General features: G+C 41.5%; 2 protein-coding genes across 3 annotated transcripts; one reads left to right on the forward strand and one right to left on the reverse strand.

The window, feature by feature from the left end:
- The first annotated feature begins 579 nt into the window (after positions 1–579).
- Positions 580–6,587, forward strand: tbc1d7 (TBC1 domain family, member 7). Of its 2 annotated transcripts, none has more exons than XM_079266847.1 (8): positions 580–701; positions 2,077–2,190; positions 2,486–2,566; positions 2,695–2,885; positions 4,046–4,183; positions 5,255–5,400; positions 5,666–5,795; positions 5,891–6,587. In XM_079266847.1, exons 2-8 carry the CDS (start codon positions 2,079–2,081, stop codon positions 5,975–5,977), a joined length of 885 nt encoding a protein of 294 aa, XP_079122973.1. In that variant the 5' UTR covers positions 580–701; positions 2,077–2,078; the 3' UTR covers positions 5,978–6,587. The 2 variants fall into 2 exon arrangements, with proteins under 2 accessions (XP_079122973.1, XP_079122972.1); XM_079266846.1 differs by lacking the exon at positions 580–701 and adding an exon at positions 836–1,043 and having other exon boundaries at positions 5,891–6,582.
- An 834-nt stretch (positions 6,588–7,421) lies between these two features.
- On the reverse strand, positions 7,422–19,247 carry phactr1 (phosphatase and actin regulator 1). Its single transcript, XM_079266845.1, has 13 exons — positions 19,099–19,247; positions 16,521–16,685; positions 15,043–15,123; positions 14,287–14,409; positions 14,003–14,191; positions 13,661–13,913; positions 12,894–13,081; positions 11,733–11,889; positions 11,238–11,293; positions 11,087–11,148; positions 10,840–10,980; positions 10,646–10,722; positions 7,422–7,538 (listed from the first exon to the last, which is right to left on the reverse strand). The coding sequence occupies exons 2-13, from the start codon at positions 16,657–16,659 to the stop codon at positions 7,523–7,525; spliced, it is 1,482 nt and encodes a 493-aa protein (XP_079122971.1). The 5' UTR covers positions 16,660–16,685; positions 19,099–19,247; the 3' UTR covers positions 7,422–7,522.
- Positions 19,248–21,116: the final 1,869 nt, after the last annotated feature.

Here is a 21,116-nt window from a genome sequence, read left to right on the forward strand (position 1 = left end):
AATACATTCAAAACATATTTTATTATGCACGTGTGACAATTTATGTACAGAAATTATTTGGTCATACATTTTTGTAATTCATAGTCATTCCCAACAGCCATAACAGACACAAAAATTCAATGCATCACATTATGTGGTTCAGATACAGCTGCCTGTGATTATACACTTGGCCAGTAGGTGGTTTCGTGTGCACATGAAGCTTCGAGAAATGAACCCTTTCTCGAACCAATTGGCTGAAGTGGTTCGATGCCTCATGAGGCTTCATCTCACCATCACTAGTTATTAGTTACTATTATTAAGTACAGTGATCATGTGAACAGACACAAACCTATCAAAAGTCTCTCCAGCTGTAAAGCCGACTGACAGCTGATCCTCCGTCATCAGAAACAGATGTGGCTTCACGTAACGCAACTGAGGAAAGGACGTCTCATGTCTCTTAAAACATATTTCCTCGTTCCTCTCTCCTCGCATGGTTTCCTCCATGCATCCCTGGTGGGAGGGACCAAGACGCAAGGAAAGGACGCAAGTGAGGGAAACGGGGATGTAGTTAAGAGACTTGGGATGTACCCCAGGAGATGGCCCAATCCCAATGTCCCCCCTTAAGTCTCAAACCCCAAACCCTCACGGACTTTGCGTTAGCGTGCCTCGAAATCCGTGAGTCCGATTGGGATCAGGCCGATGTCACGCGTCATATCACTGAGGTATAACACATAGGAGGGGCTGCTGTAACCCTATAAATGTAGCTAACCCTTCAACGCTGCTACTTCACCACACTGCGCATGTGCGATACCCCAGAGGTCTTGAACGCTACCCGGAAGTATTTCGATAACAACAACGGTAATGAACGGAAACGTGAATTTGTGTGGTTTTTCACCACAATGCAACGATAACGTCCACCTAAATGCCAATTAATCGAGTGGTCGCGTTGTTAAAGCTACCGTTACAAACGCTTCGTACGTGTTGGGCTCTGTAGCTGACGTTATGAAGTTAGCTAACTAGCTTACAGCAAATGTAATTCAGTTGGCGTGAAACACCTGTATAAGGTAGGAGTGCTAATTCAATTTAAATAACATTTACAACTAAACTACAAGCTTTACAATGTACTAAAACGAAATGCTACACTGCGCCTCACACTTAACAATTGCTTGACGAAGGATTTGTCTCAGAGTATGCTTCTAACATGCTATTCTACACAAATTAACGATAGCTGGGTGCAAAGTCATTTCTGTAACGTTAACGTTAATGCAACGTGAGATATAACGTCAAATAAAACCATCTTCTCTTAACAGTGTTGGAGGACGTTATCAGATCCGCTTAGAAAGTATCAGTAGTGTTAGTTTTAACACACTGTTAACAACTAACGTTACTCCGTTACAAGTAAATATCCTGCATTTAAAAACGCATTTTAGTGAAGGTTACTTGGGTAAATATGAGGAAATTGTACTTAAAGGTAATAAAAGGTACACTGTAAACAAACAAAAAAAGATTAACTTGTACTGCTCATGCATTTATGTGAAAATAAATTTAGATTTTCAGTTGGTTAAGTCGGAGCTTGTTTTAAAGGACTGCAACTAATGATTATTTTTACTATGGATTCATCTGCTTATTGTTTTCTTGATTAATAAGTAGATTGTTTGATATCTAAAACTTCTGAAAATGTTGAGAAATTGCCCAAAGTGCCACCTTCACAGTGCTTGGTTTTGGAATTCAAGATAACAATTGACCGAAAAAGCAGAACAACTTAACTGGGACTATGAAATGTTTTTGCTTTGTATGCAAAATATCTTATTTTGTAAAGTAACTAGGTACTAAAGCTGACTTATACATGCAGTGCTGTAAAAAACACTATTTCCCTCTGAAATGTAGTGGAGTAGAAGTACAACGTGTCATGGAAAGAGTTTCATGTAAATCAAATTTGTACTTATGTTCTACCACTGAGTCTTAATATAAATACACTTAAGAAACAGATTAAATGTGCTGTGGTCTTGTTTTAGTCGTTTGAGGATCTTTATTTTGTTGCCTCTGTATGCCACAACTAATGTCATGTTTAACCACTCACTAACGGTATTTGACCAGGTATGGCTGACGACCCTCAAAGAAACTTTCGCTCTTCATATTATGAGAAAGTGGGCTTCAGAGGAGTGGAGGAGAAGAAGTCTCTGGAAATCCTGCTCAAGGATAATCCTCTGGGTAGGTAACGATTCCTATTTACCAGCATTTCTATCTAAACACAGCTTACATACTGAATGACAATGGTTTAGGAACAGTATTGGAGGTTGTCACATGAGTATGCACCATCAGTGATGTTAATAAGACACATCATACAGACAGTACATTCAACAGGTATCAACAACAAACTACAATAGGTTGTAGTTCACCACGGATTGTTATTCCCGCAACTGCTTCAAGATCATCTCTAAATGTATGTGTGGTTGGTTGCTGGAGTTTTCTTGTTCTTGTACCAATGTTTTCACCATTCTAATAGATCTAGAAAAGCTGAGCACCTTCAGTCAGAGGTTCCCCCTCCCCTCTATGTACAGGATGCATGTGTGGAAGGTGTTGTTGGGTAAGACACACACATACATATCACATATATTACTGTCATGGCTTGCATTTCCAAAGGTGCATGTAAAATAATCAAATGTGATCTGTGCATAAAGTGATGTTCCCAAACAAACTCTCCTGTTTCTGCAGGAATGCTACCGCCCCACAGTGACTCTCACACTATGGTGGGAGGCTACAGGAAAGAGCAGTACCAAGACATCCTGGAGGCTCTGGAGGTGATGAGATACGTCAACTCTTCCACTCCCTGCACCCATGTCTACCTGCGCATGTTCCAGCTGGAGAGCCAGGTGCTCCCACGGTGCTCTGAGATCTCAGCCCCGGTAAGATAGTCGTGTTTGAGAATCGAGAAAACATGAGAAAAACATTCAGATTGTATATGGGTAAAAAAGTCCAAGATTGTGCTCAACCATCCACACAGGATTTGACATGACCGCTGTGTTTTAGATGCTCAGCTGATGGTCTAATGCAGAACTAATTAGACAATACAGTGGGAATTATGATACTGATTCAACCCCAAATGTAATAGTAATGTGAGCATAGTCTGATTGTTTTTTTGTTTTTTTAAACATACACATCTGTATGTTAAAGGTTCTGGTACCATCAAATGACAAAAGTCTCATTAAAATGGCAAACCACAAGCGCCACACTTTTCATTAAGAATTCTGGAGCCTGAGTGGAAAATGAAGCATGTGATGTTGAGGTTTATGTTCGGCCATCACTTACAATCTTTACCACATAAAACCCTTTTTGTTTCAGTTCCACATCAATAACCCACTAAGCAGTGCTGTCATTAAACGGGGAAACCGCACAGACTTACATTTGGCAGTGGGAATGTGTCCAAATCACCCCGACTATGTCTGCCTTCTGTGCAACAGCTGTGTTCTGTCTTTGAAACTATGTATCAGCCTAAAAAAAATACTTATAGCACAACGTAGTTTAATTCAACCTCTGCATTTAACCCATCCTAAGCATTCAGCACATGTGCAGCCTCTGTAAAATGCCCAGTGTCACCGTCAAGGACGCGTCAGTATGCAGACAGGAGGAGCCTGGGATCAAACTGCCAACCTTGTGATTCAAGGACGACATGCTCTTCTCCCCTCTTGAGCCACAGCCTCCCCCCCAAAAATGCCTGACAATTACTCAAATGTAATAGACCTTTGACTATTCCGAAAATGATTATAAATCTAGTCTTTTCTTTTTTTAATAGTGTGATTCATGTCTGAATGTAATTGTTTATTTTGAAATAATATAAATCTCTTAAACTTTGATGGTCAAAGTACAGTTAAAGAATAAATAGTTGATCAAATCATTTATTGAGATATGAGACACACTACAGCTCATGATTTTTAATGAGTGATTATTGTGATTGGGTATGTTCTGGGAATGTTCGCCGCCTTCTTCAGGTTAAAAATAGTTGGATTTCTCTTTGCTTCCTTTATTCTTTAATGTTGTAATGCTTGATATGAATGTGTTGTTTCAGGATGAAGAGAACGAGGACTTCCTCTCCGTCAGTCGAGCCATGGAGGAGATCGTAGATGATCCCATCGACTGCTATTGGCTGATCAAGTGTTTCGTCAATCAGTTCCACACAAAGTTTGGGGACTCAATACCCCACCTTGTAAGTGTTGCACAGTTATTGATTTAGTTTGATTGAAAGTTCTCAGCATAAGGTCGTCTGACTGGAATGTCTTCTAAAGTTTCAGCTGCATCTTTTGGCCTTCATCGGTGGATGATAGAGATGTATACTTCTCGCCCTGTATGGATGTGATATCATTGTTGTATGGCCTGGCTCAGGTTAAACTCTTTGTAAAACATGAACAGCAGAGAATGAAAGCCATAGAACTTTATTTAATTGTTTAGTTTGACAGATTTTCCATATTTGCAAACTGCTGACATTACCCTCTCCGCTAGCACCTGCCCAGTCACTACTGCACATGTGCAGCTCTCCACAGAGATCAGAAAGAAGCAAGATGGCTCACTCATTAGCTTCTTCCATCATTGATTTTGAACGCAGCAATCGTTCTTTCAGGAGCAGATGATGAAAGTAGCTAAGGAGTGAGCGTGTGTACTGACCGGTTAGGATGCAGGGATTGTGTTGTGGCACATGTTCCTGTGTTGCCTAAATGAGCATATAAAATATATGATACGGTAACACTGGATCATGCATAGACTCGTGTTCCGATACTGGTTCAAACAAAGCTCTCATAATTCCCGGTTTGCGGACCTCATGCTCATTTTTCATCATACTCCAAAGCAAATTGATTCCCAAAAAAATCTGAATTCATCATAGAGTAAAAACTAAATATATCATGTCACTGCTTCCATCAATTATTATATTGTTTTCCAGGGCAACAGCATGTAAAGTGCAAGTTGAAATGTTTATTTTTTAAAATTGGTCGTATTTTGCTTTTGTAAAGCAAAATGAATTGACGGCTTTGTGTGGCAAGTCAAGTTTTCAGGACTTACACTCCATTTAAAATGTAATTATCTTTTTATAGTCCTGGTGTAGGTTTAAACATGCATCATGGCACTCTGTGACGAGAAATGTACAAATCAAGAGGTGTACCTTTAGGTCATAAAATGCCAGAATTGAAATGACAAACTAAGGAATTTGGATCCCATTATTTCTTTTTATGTACGTCAGTGTGACTAAAGACTTGTTGTCTCCACCTCTTTCGTCTTGGTGTAGCCGAAGAGCCTGGAGCATTATCTGAGTCAGGAGGAACCTCGACTGCTGAAGCATCTGAAGAACACTGGAGCCCTGGCTCAGCTGCCTTACAGCCTCTGGTTCAAACGCTGCTTCGCCGGTTGCCTTCCCGAATCCAGCCTGCAAAGGTCAGTGTCTGGTTCCTGGCACAAACCTGACTATTATAGCGGCACACTCTCACTAAGCCAACATACAGCAAGGGCACAGTCAGTCTTAGTTTATCCTCAGCAGACTTGAGTATGAACCAAACGTGCTAATCAAATTAACTTTATTCAACCGTTGAGAACACGTTGGTAGGAAAGCAACATTATGTAATCTCATCCAACCTGCGCGTGCTACCGTGTGACGTGGCTTCTAGGTGTGTTCACACGAATGCCTTTTTGGTTTTTTTAGGGTGTGGGACAAGGTCATCAGTGGGTCCTGTAAAATCCTGGTGTTTGTGGCCCTGGAGATTCTGCTGAGCTACAAGATCATGTTGCTGGGAATCACCCGGCCTGAAGGCGTGGTCAGGTTTCTGTGCAATGTGAGCAAACAGCAGCACATCATTACGTTGCGGTCCACCAAACAGAAGTATTGTTTTTCCTTTTGTAAAAGCTCACAATGACGTTTCCCTTCCAGATACCGCAGGAAAACACGGATGCAATTGTGACTAAAGCTATCGAGCTGTGGCACAAATATTGTGGCACTCCAATGCACGCTGTATAGTCAACATGGAGCTCCCCACACAACGCAAATGTGGGCCTAGAGGTGAGATGCTCTCCCAGGATGCATCTCACCTTACATTCTGGATGAGTCTCTGCAGGACTGAGCGGAGAAGTCAACATGGGCTACTTTCAATAACTCCGAGGACTTTGGAGCCAATGCTCTCTTTGACTCTCAGCTTTCCCCCAAAGAATGTGATGAACAGACTGAAAACAGCTGCTATGCAGAGTGGATGCAAAACAATCTGTTGGACAAAGACGAGGACGCATGAACTTATTGTTTAATACGTTTCTTTCTTTAAGAAACATCATAGAAGACTCACAATAAATTAATACCCACATGCAGTTTTTCGGCTTTACAAAAAACATTTGAAAAGTCTTGCTTACTTTCTTTGCTATGTACAAGTCTTATAATTCTGAGTACATTTCTTTCAAAACATTTTTAAACGTACAAGAGACGGTAATGATACCGACGCTTGTACATACACACGCTTAATCAGACACAGTCATAACACACACAACAGATCAGTTCTTTCAATAGTGTGGTCAAAACTACGGTTTATTACTGGAAACAATAAAAAAGTAGTGTCCAATTTCATATGTTGTACCACCAAAGATTAATCTCTGATGATAAAAAAAAAAAATATGAAGTGCAAAAAAAAGTCTACTGTGTACTTTTGCAGAGGGTTCGGCAACCTTTTGCTGTGTCTCCAGATAATTTGGCAACTTTGAAATCCCTGTAAACAATAGTGGAGGCACAGTGACATGGTGGGTTACTGAACGCTCAACAGCAGTCACTCTGAGATGCATTCACGATCGCGTCTTGCTGTGCTTCAAAATGAAGATCTGAAAAGTGTTTTGAGCTCCTGAATGCAGCCCAGATACAGATGTGCAAATGAAAAAAAAATCTGAAATTATTGCTCAGTTGTGTATGTGGTAGGCGAGCTAAATTCTCACTGTTACTGGCTTGCAGAGAGCATTTTAGGACTTTAGGTCATTTTGGCTTGAGATTCAGCTGCCATTTTGATTCCTCTGGCAAATTAAGAAGCGATCATTGAGACGTCATCTGTGGAATAAAACTGCCAACACAAGAAACCCCCGACGGAAAGAGAAAGTCCAGTTGAGCGAGGACAGTAAGAACATTGTGAAAGGCAAGAAAACAATCCCCGTGTAAAATAAAGTCCCATCTTCACCTCCTCGAAGTTGGCACAGATTCTGTGCGACTAAAGCGGTGTTCAAAAACAAAGTGCTGCAAAGTAAACAAATGCCTCTTCAGCTTAAGGGAAAAGAAAAGTGTTTGAATATTAAGAAGTCTGTAAAATCTCCCCTGAGGGGAGAGACGCCAGATCAGAGTTGAATCCATTTGTAAAAGTGTTCGCTCATGTTTCCTGTCACGGCCGCAGCACACGGGTTGTGTTCACGTCCACTCCGTCAGTTTGAAGTAGATGCTGGGGAGGGCAGCAGTGTGAGGGCAGCAGGTAGCGGTCGGACCGCCTCAGGCTCGTCGTGAAGAGTATAAAAGCACGGCCGATTGTCTGACTGACCCATCTCACGGCCTATGAAACCTGCAGTGAGAAACCACAGCAACAGAGAGAACGTGAGGAACTTTATTGAAATGCTGTTAGGGTGCTTTTACACCATCCAACTAAGATGGAAGTATTCTCTGTATGTCTGTCCTTCCTTTTTATCAACTCAGTCGTTTTTGTCTCTTTCTACTATAAAGAGCTATATCACCGCCTGGTATGACAGTTGCACTGATCTCATCCGTAAGGCTTTAAGAAGGATGGTGAAAACTGCTGTTTGTGCGTTTCTCATTGTGGATATACATTTACCAAATTCCTGTTTATATTCACTTTATTTATTTGCAATATTGCCAATGACGAATATATATTACTTATATTTTAGCCCTACATTTTCAGTTAGACTGTGTAAGATTTTCTTTTTGCTTTTACTTAAGTGATTTCCTTTTTTGAAAATACATATTTAATGAACAGTGTTACGTGGAACCTCAGGTGTCAGATTCCCATGGCCAATGACTGCTGTACTGTATTTGTTCAACTTGAAACTATTTCTTCATGACATATTATTCCTCGACTTCATGAGATGTTTTTTGTGACATACTATATTGTGACATTTTGGAGTCCTTCCGACATTCTATACTATGAGTTATTTTAGGACTTATTAGGACGTATTTGTCATACTATAATATGACTTTTTCAACATACTATTGTATGACTTTTTACGATTTGTTTTCGATAAAGTACTAACTAGACTATGACTTATATAAAACTTTTTTCGACTGACTTTTTATGAATGTTTTCGACATACTACACTATGACTTTTAAATATACTATGAATTTATTCAACATACTATCCTAAGATTTGTTATGAATGTTGTCGACATAGTATATTTTTTTTACTTTTTTCGACATACTGTACTATGACTTTTTAATGCCTTTTTTAAAGATACTATACCATGAATTTTTTCAACTTTTGGCCGAATGCTGCCAGTATTTTAAAAGCTAATGAAGACTCCGATTATGAGGAGAATAGTCATGACTTTTTTTCATCTACTATACCAAAACTTTTTTTCCCACATACTATAATTTGACAATTTTTGATTTTTTTCGACATACTATATAATATGACTTTTCCATCTACTATACCAGGGATTCCCAAAGTGTGGTGCGTGCACCCCTGGGGGTGCGCGAGAGGAAAAGTGTAATGGCGTCTGATGGTGTCATAATATTAAATATTTAAAAAAAAATTAATTTGTATTTAAAAAGTGGGATTTTTCACAAAATAAAAACATGAATTATAAAAATCCCCTTTGTAAGATTTAAAATTAAAAACGTACAATTTAATAAATGCACTTGAGCTCCTTCCGGCAGTCTTGCCGCCTGCCGCCAGTCGTACACACTAGCCAGCCTAGCTTGTGCAGCTAACAGCGATCTTCATGCATTCAGCAACATTCATGCAAATATGCTAAACTGGCTGAACGGTGAAAGCTGGTCGAGCGGCAGTCGAGCGGGAGTCGAGCGGGAGTCGAACGGGAGTAGAACGGGAGTCGAACGGGAGTCACACGGGAGTTGGATGACCGAAAAGGAGGAAGGGATAGCACAGACAAATCGGGAGCACATCGGCCCATCGCGGAGTCAAGGTGAAAAAAGAGGAAACGAGGGTGAGCATCAGACTGGGAAAAAAAAGAGGAAATATGATGAAAAGTATCTGTGTCTGGGCTTCACTTGGATTGGCAACGCAGATTCCCCAAAGCCACAGTGCGTGGTGTGCAGTGAGGTTCTGGCTAACAGTCTGAAGCTCTTATTTACGTCGCCACCTGAACACCAAGCATGCCAGTGCAAGTCAAAAGCCCCTTACATATTTTAAATCGAAATTGGAGGAGTTACAAAACAGCCAAAAACAACTGCAGTCTCATTCATGTGTTGGGTCTATAAATGACGCACTACGGGCTTCATATCTGGTTACAGAATAGCGAGAAAGGGGCTACCGCACACAATCACTGAAGACGTGTGCTTGCCAGCTGCCAGAGAGATGGTGGAATGTATGATTGGGGAGAAAGAAGCAAACAAGTTGTGCATGATCCCGGTGTCCAACAACACTGTGTCGCGCCGCATCGATGCTTTGTCCGAAGACATCCTGGCTACATAAGTCGCTCATTAATTGTAAGTTAAATGTGATAATCTGAGCCTGTGCATGTGTGCTCGCCATCCTGATTGCTCTTTAAAAGTGACGCCTTGTGTAACTGAAAGTTATTGAAACTTTGTTGCAGTGTTTCAGGGCGTTTTCACACCTTCAGTTCGTTTGCTTTGTTCTGATTCAGGGATTAATATGATACAATGTTGCAGTTTCCCCTTTGTTCGGTTTGTGTTCACACTGCAACATTTAACAGCGGACTAAATATTGTAAACTAACGCCACGCGCGAGCAAACTGTTCTATCATTGGTCGCGCGAACCCGGTCGGGATGTAGAAGGGGGTGCGCGGCCTAAAATGTTTGGGAACCGCTGTACTATACCAATACTTTTTATGATTTTTTTCGACACACTATACTATGACTTTTTTGGACATACTGTACTAGGAGTTTTTATGATTTATTTTGACATGTTATACGATGACAGTTTTGGACACACTAAAATATGACTTTTTTAAAACTTTTTTAGACATACTACACTGACTTATTTGTGTCTTTTTTCGAGACACTATACTATGACTTTCTTCAACATACTATACTATGACATGCTATCCTGGGACTTTTTAAGACATAGTACAGTATGGCATGAAAAGTTTCATAAAAAAGTAATAGTATGGTATGCCATCACAAGTGTCATAAAATATTCATATTGTAGTCCTTTCAAAACTCCTATTCTATGCCATATAGGTGTAAAAAATGTCATTAAAAAGCAATAGTACGTCTTAAAAGTCAGAATATAATATGCCATAAAAAGTGTCATTAACATTCATAGTATAGTGTGCTATATAAAGTATCATAAATTAAGTATCGTATACCATGAAAAGTCATAAAAACATACTATAGTATGCCATGAAAGTCATCGTATGGTATGTCGAAAAAAAGTCACAGTATAGTTAATCAGAAAAGGTCATACTATAATATGTCAGAATTTCTGCATATACCCCGTCAGCATATAGCCTTACCTGGTAAAATGACGGCTCGACTCATGCACCTCCATCTCTGTGCTCTTAAACTCATTCAACTCCTTCCTGATGGCAGCCTGAACAACACACAAAGAAACACGTATCAACACACAGCATACAGTATATATGTACAAACTACTTTAATCCAGAGTTAGGGAAGCATTGTTTGGATATGTTCTTGCGTGTTTGTTAACCTTATCAGCAGCTGTTAGCCGAGTCCATGGCTTGTCTGCTCTCCTGTCGTAGTCCTGAGCCTCAGCGACCTCCACATAGTCACTGAAGCGAATGAGGATCTTTGCCTCCCTTAGCGCCTCTACTGTGGGCCTCTGGCTGAGCTACAGGGTGCAGGAAAGGAGAAGTGTCACTGACATATATAAATATATATATATATATGAACACGGATGTGAAGACCCTCTGTCCATCGCCACCTCTCTGTCTTACCTTTTTGGACAAATGTCTTATGATCTCCCTCTTCTCCTCCTGCTCCTCCAGATCGTTTCGAGCTGGACGGTAGGAGAAAGACAGCGTGATCACACACAGGGATTATTAATATATATCGATTTCTTTCTCTTACCGTATGTAAGTTACTGACGTTTGAGTATGTTCCTCTGCTCCAGTTCCTCTGCTGTCGGCCGTTGACTCAATCGCCTAAATAACAATGAAGTAATCAATTAAAAAAATGTTTAAAATCATTAGCTGCATCTCTGGACAGTATTTACCAATGTATGCAACTGTGGTTTTAAGTGAGTGTTTGAATATCTTCCGAACACTGTAATAATACTGTACACTGTATACTGCACCTATCAGAAACTTGTTAAACACTCACACCACATACTGTACTCCATTTTCTATTTTCTGCTCCTCAACTTTAATCTCTCTCCTCTCCACCTTCCTCCCTCGATTATGACTCATAATCCATCATCTGCTCCCTGGAGCAGCCAGGTCACATCTATCACAGCTAACGTGTGTTAAAGCACTGCGAGGGTGACTGCGTCTGTACGTGTGTGTGTGTGTGTGATGACGTGTGTGGTACCTCATATACCAGTGGCTCAGTGGCTGTAGAATCTCCGGCAATCCAGAGACTCACCTGGTCAGTTTGGTAGCCGTCTGTTGTCGAGACTCGAATCTCTCTACGTTGGACTGCATCGGCAGGATGTTTTTGTCCTCCAGCTCACTCTTCGATGGACGGTTACTCAGCTTGATGGCCAGAGAGTCCTTTCGTAAAATCTTCATCGCCAGTGTGCCTACAATGTACAAGAAGCAAAATGGATGTGGTGCGTTGATACTCACTTCACAAGCTGTTCATAAGCAGCTCCTGTAGATTTGTCTCCACTACTAACATTGTTTTGGTTATTCATCATCGCTGTTCTTTATTCATTCCATTTTATTGTTTACATTTCAAGGTTTCCCCAAAGGCTACGAGGCAGAGAAGTATCTCCGTCTCGTGATCCATTTCGATTCCAGATAATGATATGAACAGTTTGCACACCCTTGTGTTTGTTTTCCCTGAAGTTTAATATTCATCATAACATTGTAATACGACGTAAACGTCAGCGGAGGCACTCGCATCAACTATACCACAGTAATTCCGTTTTGTGTCTTTATTGATTGAATTTATTTCAACTCATCTTGTAATGATCCACTGATTTAAATTGTTTTGTGAACGATGAATGAAATGATTGTAATGTTAAGGAGGTTGTGGGCAGTGACAAGTCCAGAGAGAATTCCCACCAACGCTGCAGCTTTGTGATGCTTTTTTGCCACTTATTTTTGGTTTCACAGCACATTTACTCTCTGATTTAGTCAGTTTTTCCAGCAGCAGCTTCAAGCAAACAAGCTTTGATTAATCCACTGTACCCTACCTGCCCACCACCAGCAGCAGAAAAGGCACAGTTAGCGCCTAGCTGGTCAACACATTGAAGCATTTAGCAGCTAGAAAAATGGCATTGCCCGTTTTCTGCGCCCTAGCAGCTAAACAATATACTTTTTCTGCACCTTTCATTTTTTTTTTTTAATTGTTAACATTTAAATTGTTAACTGACCTTATTTTCTGTTGGTGAGAAATCTTTAGAAAGCAGTCTTGGCACACATTTCACATTCAAATCGCAGCTTCAAGCCATGTGAGACTTCTTATATAACGATATGGAAACATGTATGCCCGCACCGTACATGGTAATTAATAACAGCAGGCAACTGTTTAATGATACAGATTGAAAAACACGACACGGAGAAGGGAAAAAACGCCTACTTGTAAACAATGTATCATCATCATCATCTTCATCCGCCTCGTCATCATCTTCCTCCTCCTCCTCCTCCTCTTCCTCCTCCTCCTCCTCCTCCTCAGGCAGGTCCTCGTAGTCCGCCTCGTTCGAGAGGTTCTCTTTGTCGTTGTCGCACTCGATCATCACCGCGGGCGCCGCGGCGTGCATCATGGAGCTGCAGGTTGGAGGGAAAGGGCAAAGGTCAGACGGGTATGCTCAATGCCGCATGAGGTTGTGAAATAACAGCAGCTGTGTGAGAGCGCGACACGGGTGAATCATTTGTGTTTGCGCATCTATCATCGGCCTTAAACGTCAGTGTGGAGAAGGCAAAGAAAAGCATCAGAACAGTGTAAAACTAGAAAAGTCCTCCAAAGATGCTATCCCACTATGTTGTCCATCCTTGTTCCCTCACGGATGTGTGCTCAGTAGAATAACTGGGGATCAGGATGAAGGGGTGCCTCTCTGGGGACCGGTTCTGGGCTTACATTAAATTGGAAGATAGGTGTAAATAAATTCATACTCCTTTATGACTATGTGATCCTGTAGTAGTACCACGTGTGACATGTTTTCCCGATTTAATAATTTACTTCTTTATTTTTACTGGATCTATGTACTAGAATCTGTCTCCATAATATAAAAAAAAAAATGTATGCAAAAAACCAAGCCTAAAACAACAAAAAAAAGAAAGTAAAAACTAATTCTGTTGAATAGTTTGAGATCTGAGCTCAGTATCAGTACTTCCACTGTCCCATACCTCTCAAACCTCTGCATAGTAAGGGCGAGGGTCTTGTTGAGCTCCTCTATGATTCGGCGGGGGGGGTGGAGGGGTAGCACCCTGTACTGCAGGGAGTGCCCGCCCATCGGAGCATGGCTGGGAGGGGGGTACTTCTGGAAGGCGAGTGAAGAGGGTTCCATGCTCCCTGCAGGTATGGAGATCATGAGCTTCTTTGGAGGTAGAGGAGGAGATAACTTCGAAGACATAAACGGCAACTTCACTGGGGCGCCGTCTGCACGGGGCAGGGGGACGTGAAAAGATCAGACATGTATACACAGAGTCACACACGCATCTATAAATGTGCACAAAAGACACATTTACCTGCAAAGTGATTAGGTAGCCTGTGTAAGGGCTTGGGTGCCAGCGCAGGAGGTTGTTTGTGTAACGTGGGAGGTCTGGAGAGTGTCGATTCAGCGCAGTCAGCCGGACACGCGGTGGACTTCTTCATGGATTTCTGGGCATGGTCCTGTTGACACGCACCCTCTTTGGGCATCTGAAACTCCAGAGAGCCTGAGGATCAGAGACACGGAAATAAAAAACAGTCAGACGCTACAATACGAGACGAGAGATGAGGCAACAATGGTGCCCGAGGCTCTGCTGCCTACCTACAGCTGCAGCCGCTCCTTCCATCAGCTCAGTACCTTCAGACTCTGACAGGCCGGAGCCGAGCACCGGAGAACGCCCGTTCTCCATCTTCACCTCCTGGAGTACAGCCGAGGAAGAGCCGGCTATACACACACAGAGAGAGAGAGAGAGGAAAAAGATGACGACGGGAGGAAGGAAGTCAGAAATAGGTAAATGAAAGACAGCTTGGAATTCTAAGGCAGAGGAGGCAATGTTGCAGCCAGAGCTCCACGAGCCAGTCCTTAATAAATATATAACAACTTTCAACGAATAAATAACAGATTTTCTCTATAAAATGTAATAAATAAATAACACATGCCTATCGAGTTAAGTTACCACAGCCACAGAGAGGTGCAGAAATTGCATTGATCATGATCTATTTATAATATGGCTCATTTATGCAAAAATTATGTGTAAAATAACCAAATTGATGCTTAATATGTTCCCCTGTTTTGCATTACATCAGAAAAAAAAAGAATCATGAATCAATCTTTTTTTTTTTATGCTTGATTGTATCATCAAGACTCCGACATCAATCACAGCGCTTCCTTATTGCCGGACACAGTAACAGACTGAAAGCACCAGTGACCAATCAATCTATTAAGAGTACTTTTACTTGATTAAAATGACAAAATCGAAATGAATAAAGAAGCTAATCATTTTGCTGATGAACTGCTTCGTTTCATCATTTGATATTTTAGCCCCGCATTGATCACCTTTGTTTTCTTGCCCCACACCTTTCTCATAAACCTCCTGCAGCACTCCTTTCTTGATGAGCTCCTCTCTGCTCTGGCGAGTGGACATCTTCCTCTCCAGCACTGAGGGAGAAAAGACATGACGTTGAATCTACAACCACAACAACAACAACAACAACACTTCGAAAGACCACCCGTGCACTGGATCCTTCTACTGCGTCATTAGTGTCGATGAATGTGTCAGCTGCAGCAGATGTTTGTTTGGACTCACTGCTACCAGGAATAACATGTGACTGAGCCCCTGAGCGACGAACAGGTTTCACCACCAGCTAGCTGATCCACAGAGAGAGAGAGAGAGTGGAATGATGGAGGTGTGGAACCAAAAAACACATCATGTTTGCAGCTAATTAGCTGAACAATAAAACAATTGCAGTTTGCTTTTAAGAAAGCATGGTAACCTTCTCTGAATCCATGAATTCCCACATGACTTAATGCACCAGCAGTAACGCACGGTGCTCGCGCTGCGTTTCTACCTGTGTGCTGTAAAATGAAGGCCGGTATATTGTGTTTTATTTGCATACAGAGAAAGGAAGCAACCTTGCTGTGACAGCTGGGAGAACACTTGGCTGCAGGAAGTCTCTCTTCACCCCTCTGCGGCGCGTTTGCGTCTCTCAGTAAGAACAAGATGTGAAACCATTCAGCCAGCTGAGGATCAACAACAGCTTCGATTTCTCCGTCAAAATATGACGCCGTCTTTCATTTCAGTTTACTAGCGAGTGCAGATTGTAGCGGAGAACCTATTATGTACCGACACCCACATTTCCTCAGATACTAGGGCTAACGTCGAGTTCATTCACTGTGAAATAGGGACCATTAAGCATTTAAAGCGGTTCTGTTGCTGCAGTAATCGTGAATCACCTTCACTCCCGCGCTGTTGTGTTTGCATCTCTGATGAACACTGTAATTAACAGCTTTTAGTGATAGTGTTTGAAGCGGGTAAATCAAATGGAAATTGTGGAAATTGACGACGACAAGCACTTGGCTGGATTTCTTCCAGACTCTAGATTCTTCCTTTTCTGAGAAGATCATGTACTTAAAGTAAAAGCAGTACTACCACACTGAGAAACACCAAAATAAAAGTCCTGCATTCAAAATGTTCTTTTCTTAGTTCTAGAATTTCTTTTTAGGAATATTTTCTTTCATGAATCTAATTTTATTCCTGACTTCTCTGTGAAGGTATTTGTCAACAATTGTTGTTTTATAATGTGCTATTTAAATAAATTGAATTAAAGCCTCCCGATGCTTTACCAGCCTTACATAACCATAACCATAATCATAATCATAGATGGTATATCTTTGCTGCAGGCCCTATATCACCCTCTGCTCTGCAGCTCCATTCATCAATGCTGCTGTTGCTAGGTGCCACAGGGAGACATTTATCTACCTCACCCCCCCTCCCCCTACAGGGAGGGAGAGGTGGGGAGCTGGGTGATAATGTGACGCAGTGTTTCGGTTCTTACCGGCAGAGGTCTGCTTGAACTTTTCACTCTTCTTCTTCCTCCATTTCCAGGGCTTGAATAGACGTCCCAGGGAGGCGAATTTGCTCCGCCGCCGAATGGGAGGCGTGTGTGTGCCCGGAACCAGCGAGTCAGAGCGCATCGCCGTCAACCTCTCCACTTCCTCGGCTGGAAAACACAACGGGAGCAACAAGGTCATCAACGGGCAGGTAACCAGCACTTCCAGAAATGTGTTTTTGACAAAATGATTCGCTGATGAAATGAACTGGCCCCACGACTCCTCATTTGTCACAATAAACCGAAGTACACTTAAACATGTTCAAACACCGTGAATGAAATCTTAAATCTTTTAGCTACAGTTCATTTTCTACCAGTTCTACATGTGTAGTCATTCTGAATTTAGAGGTTAGTGATTGTTAAATATTACAATGTTGATTTTAAAATGTTTTGCGAAAGGCGACGACAGGCTCAACATGTAAAGGACTTTCACATGGAGCGCACTCACTGACTGTGAACTGTAGCTCTTGGCCCGATAGAGAGTTGTTTGAAAGAAGTCCTGCTGGAGGCTGTTTCTATACAGCGTGCACCAGTTTCTCATTCGATAGTACACCTTGTTCCAGTCCACACAACATGCTGCTGTACAAGAAGGACTCTACGGAACGAGGACATGAGGCTTCACCCAGAGGCCATGAATATATAAAAGACAGGAAGTCAACATTTCAGCCGCCCGGCAGTCGTGGATGTAAACACACACAAGCACCAGCAGACACTGATACACAGACAGATATACAACAGAAGAATAGAATAATGTTCATGTGAAAATATATGTTCTTGCAGGCAGATCAGGGAGCCTTTTCTCATGTGAAATGCATTCATGAAATCTGTTAATCCTGCTGACGAACAGAACAAACGTAGTCAACAACAGCAACCAGACTAAAGCACGACTATGCCTGCATGAATCTCAATACTTTTTTGGTACAGACCAAAATGTGTATCAACATCTGTCAAGTGCTGAAAGCATGGCACTGGATGTTTGGTCAAATCATGACCACAAATACAAGCTGAACAGTACGTCAGTGGTTAGGGAGGAAAAACAAATCAGTGTGAACCAGTAAACAGGTGCAGACAGGAGGAGACGTCAGCCTTGAGGTGGACTTGTTACAAGACGGATGTCAGTTCAGCTCTGTATCGGCTCAGCAGCCACCACCGAGAGGCCCTTTTTCAACAACAACAACAACAACAACATCCAATCCCCCCCACCTCCTCTCCTCAGCTGTCCTTGTGGCAGATCTGTGTAGCACCCTGGTGAGAACATCAGCAAAGCAAAGAAAATCATTGACAAAAACTAAGTATTTTTAGTTTGCGTGACCATAAAACACACAAATTATGACGCATGTGTTGATTCCTCTAGGGTGAGGAGATACCGTGTTTTTTATTCCTGAGGTGAACGTTTCCTTACATCCTGGTTTTGAGGGGCCATGTTTTTGAGTCCTCCTTGAGTCCCTGCTGGTCCCCCCCCCCCCCCCCAGCAGTGAGTCAGAGGGCTCAGACTCGCAGTGACCCCGGGTGTGTTTTTTCTTACCGCTGCCTCGTCAAAACACTGACTGACTCAACAACAAGCTCAGAACAGCGAGTTCTGGGACAGCTAATGAATAAAGAATGAATCAAACATCCGTCTGAATGTCTGTACCGAGCTGTCGTGGAAAACAGTTGGATAGATTGTTCAAGTAAATCAACTTGTCAGTTCATCAAACACATGCAGTGTTTATCGGTCGACTAAGAAATTCCGTGGTCTCGAGTACGACAATATACCGGCGCCAAAACACTTACTCAATTGATAAGCTGAAGAGAACAAATGTTTGAGGCAATTTTTGTAACTGTATATTAAACTAATTCATCAAGCAAAAATGTCAGAAATTCATAGATGTGATGTTTTGCTTCTTTTCCACATCATATCTACTTAAAAATCTTTGGGATTTGAAGTGTTTTCAGACAAAACAAGCAATTAGAAGACGTCACCTTTAGGTCTGGGAACTGCCCATTTTCACAGAACTCAATTTATGGACTAAATAATGTCAACAGCAATTAGTTGCAGCCCCAATTCAGGTCTTGATTGAATAAGACATTTAAAATCGACTGGGTGTATTTGTTTTTATGGGAGTTTATACTGGTCACATCTCTGGAGCTTGACCCAACAGTACACTTTTAGCAATCTTCTTCATGACTGTACTGACCTGCGGAGAGATTTTCAAATGAAATCAAGTTGATTGATTGGACACATTTTACAACCAGCTGGTCAGGGCAGCAGAAGATGCTGCGAGCGTGATGACACTGGTGCTGCAACAAAGAGTCCATCAACTGATTTGTCGATTGACGGAAAACAAATTGGCAGCAATATTGATAATCTAATAAAAGTTTGTGTCATCTTACAAGAAAAAAATACCACATTTCAGCCTCTAAATTGTGAATACTTGCTTTTTATATAATAGTAAAGTGAATATATTTGAATGTGAATATATTCAAAAAGAGAAGAGAACACCCCTCCTCTTCCCCCCGTCGAAAATAAACCGTGACATCTCACCGTCCAGCGGCTCGGCTCCCCGGCAGTTGCTGCAGATATGTTTGATCTCTTTGCCGATCTGGCAGTCGATCGTGAACGGCACGTTGTTGTTGTTGTGTGCGGCGGGCTGCTGCTGCTGCTGGGGCTGTTTGACGGAGCAGTGGCGGGACTTCATCCCAGTCAGGCAGAAAGCTCTCCTCCTCTTTCCCGGTTTCTGCTGCTCGGACACGGGCGCTGCTAAAGATGGGTAGTCGGTGGCAGATCCGGACCCGGACCGCGAACGCATCACGTCGCCTCCACGCACCGCCATGTTTGACTTGGGCTGCAGGGCAAGACCTTACACTTGCATGGGCTGGACCCTCTGGCCTGGAGGAGGATTTCAACTGGTTTGCCGGTCTGTCCACTACTAACAAGTCGTCAGCCGCCATAAAACCGACTACTACTACTACTTCCGGCCTCAACTTACAAAATAAAAGCACGTTGAGCGCGCAATAACAGTCTGAACTGGAAATACGCAAACCTACTGAGAAAATAGCTACAGTGACACTGAAACAAATGAACGAAGATTGTTCTGGGGTTAAATACAATGCCAAACAGCAGGAGACATTAGTTACATGGTAAGAATAAACACAGAAGAGCATGTGCTGTGGAGGTCTATACTGCCACACCACTTACTTTGTTGTCCTGTGAAACTGCAAAATTTAAATAAAAGTCTGCACTTCTATTAGCATTGCTATGAATTCATTTTTGGTGTGACAACTACAATCTAGCACTCGGGAGCAGCTGCTTATACTTTAATTAGTTGATAATTCAAACTATTAAAACGTGTGACACACAACTTTATTTGCAAGGAGATATATATTAGCAAACGTGGATAATTTTATTTCAACAAAGTCCACAATCTAACACTACTCTGGATTTTTGTTAATCAGTGTGTACAAACAAAATATCTTCATCTTCTTCATCTTCATCTTCTTTACTTTTTTTTACTCACAAAACAAAGGCTATGGACATTGTACATCATTCTGAATTCTGGTTATTTTAACTTCCTACTATTATTTATTACATAAACCAGCTCAACTCCTTATAATATAGAACTTCTCAAAAAAGTGCTTCATGTAAGTAAACAAATACAAAATAATATTATCAAAAAATTGACACAAATAAGATTTTTAAAAGTTACAGATTTTAAAACATTAAGATTTGACTGAGATTTCACCCATCTGGGATTAAAAGCTCAAGAGGTCACAAGCCCATATGTGAGTGTTGAAAGTAAATCAAAAGGATCTTAAAATCAATCTCAAACTTTAAATGTAGAAAATAGAGAAAGACCAGAGTGAAACATGCAGTTGATGAAATCGGGTTGTTATCCTGAATGAATTAAGTAATAACTGATTAATGCATTTTTGCAACGATCATTGTCTTCACTCTAAGGGATTCCAATGCGATGAAATGTTTCGTCAGGCATCTCCTGTTCTCTGCTAAATCTGAAATGCTATGAAAATAGAAGTTTAAAAAAAGCTTGGATAATAGCTTCAAAATTCTTGAGGGATAAAAGTATATTCAATTTTGAAAGTCTTTTAAAAAACAGGAAACGTTTGAAGTCGACATGCTTATGAGAGAGACTGTTGTGTTCTGTGGAGGCCAACAAAGGGTCACAGGTTGTTGTTACGAATCTCAACCAGCAGGTAGCGCTCACTCACAAGTGATAAGGCTGAAATGAATTTGTTGAGCTGTGGTGCACAAGCATACAAAGCCTGAATCTTGTGTGTTTGAGGGAATTTCATTTTTTTTAATCATTTCACTCATTGTACAATGTGTGTGATTGATGTTCATGTCTTTTATAACACTAAGATCAAAAGCATAAGCTGCGTTTTCCTCGCTGCAGACGATGAGTCATGAAGGCTATCAAATTCAAGCCAAGTACAAGCTTTTGTATCACAAGATGAAAGGAGAAGCGTTGAGTGAACAAGCCTCCTGTCTGGAACGAGCCCTCCTCCTTTAAATAACCATCAGGCCACCGGGTTTTCCTCTCACTT

This window comes from Melanostigma gelatinosum (assembly GCF_949748355.1).
Source record: "Melanostigma gelatinosum genome assembly, chromosome: 4".
Classification (NCBI taxonomy): domain Eukaryota; kingdom Metazoa; phylum Chordata; class Actinopteri; order Perciformes; family Zoarcidae; genus Melanostigma; species Melanostigma gelatinosum.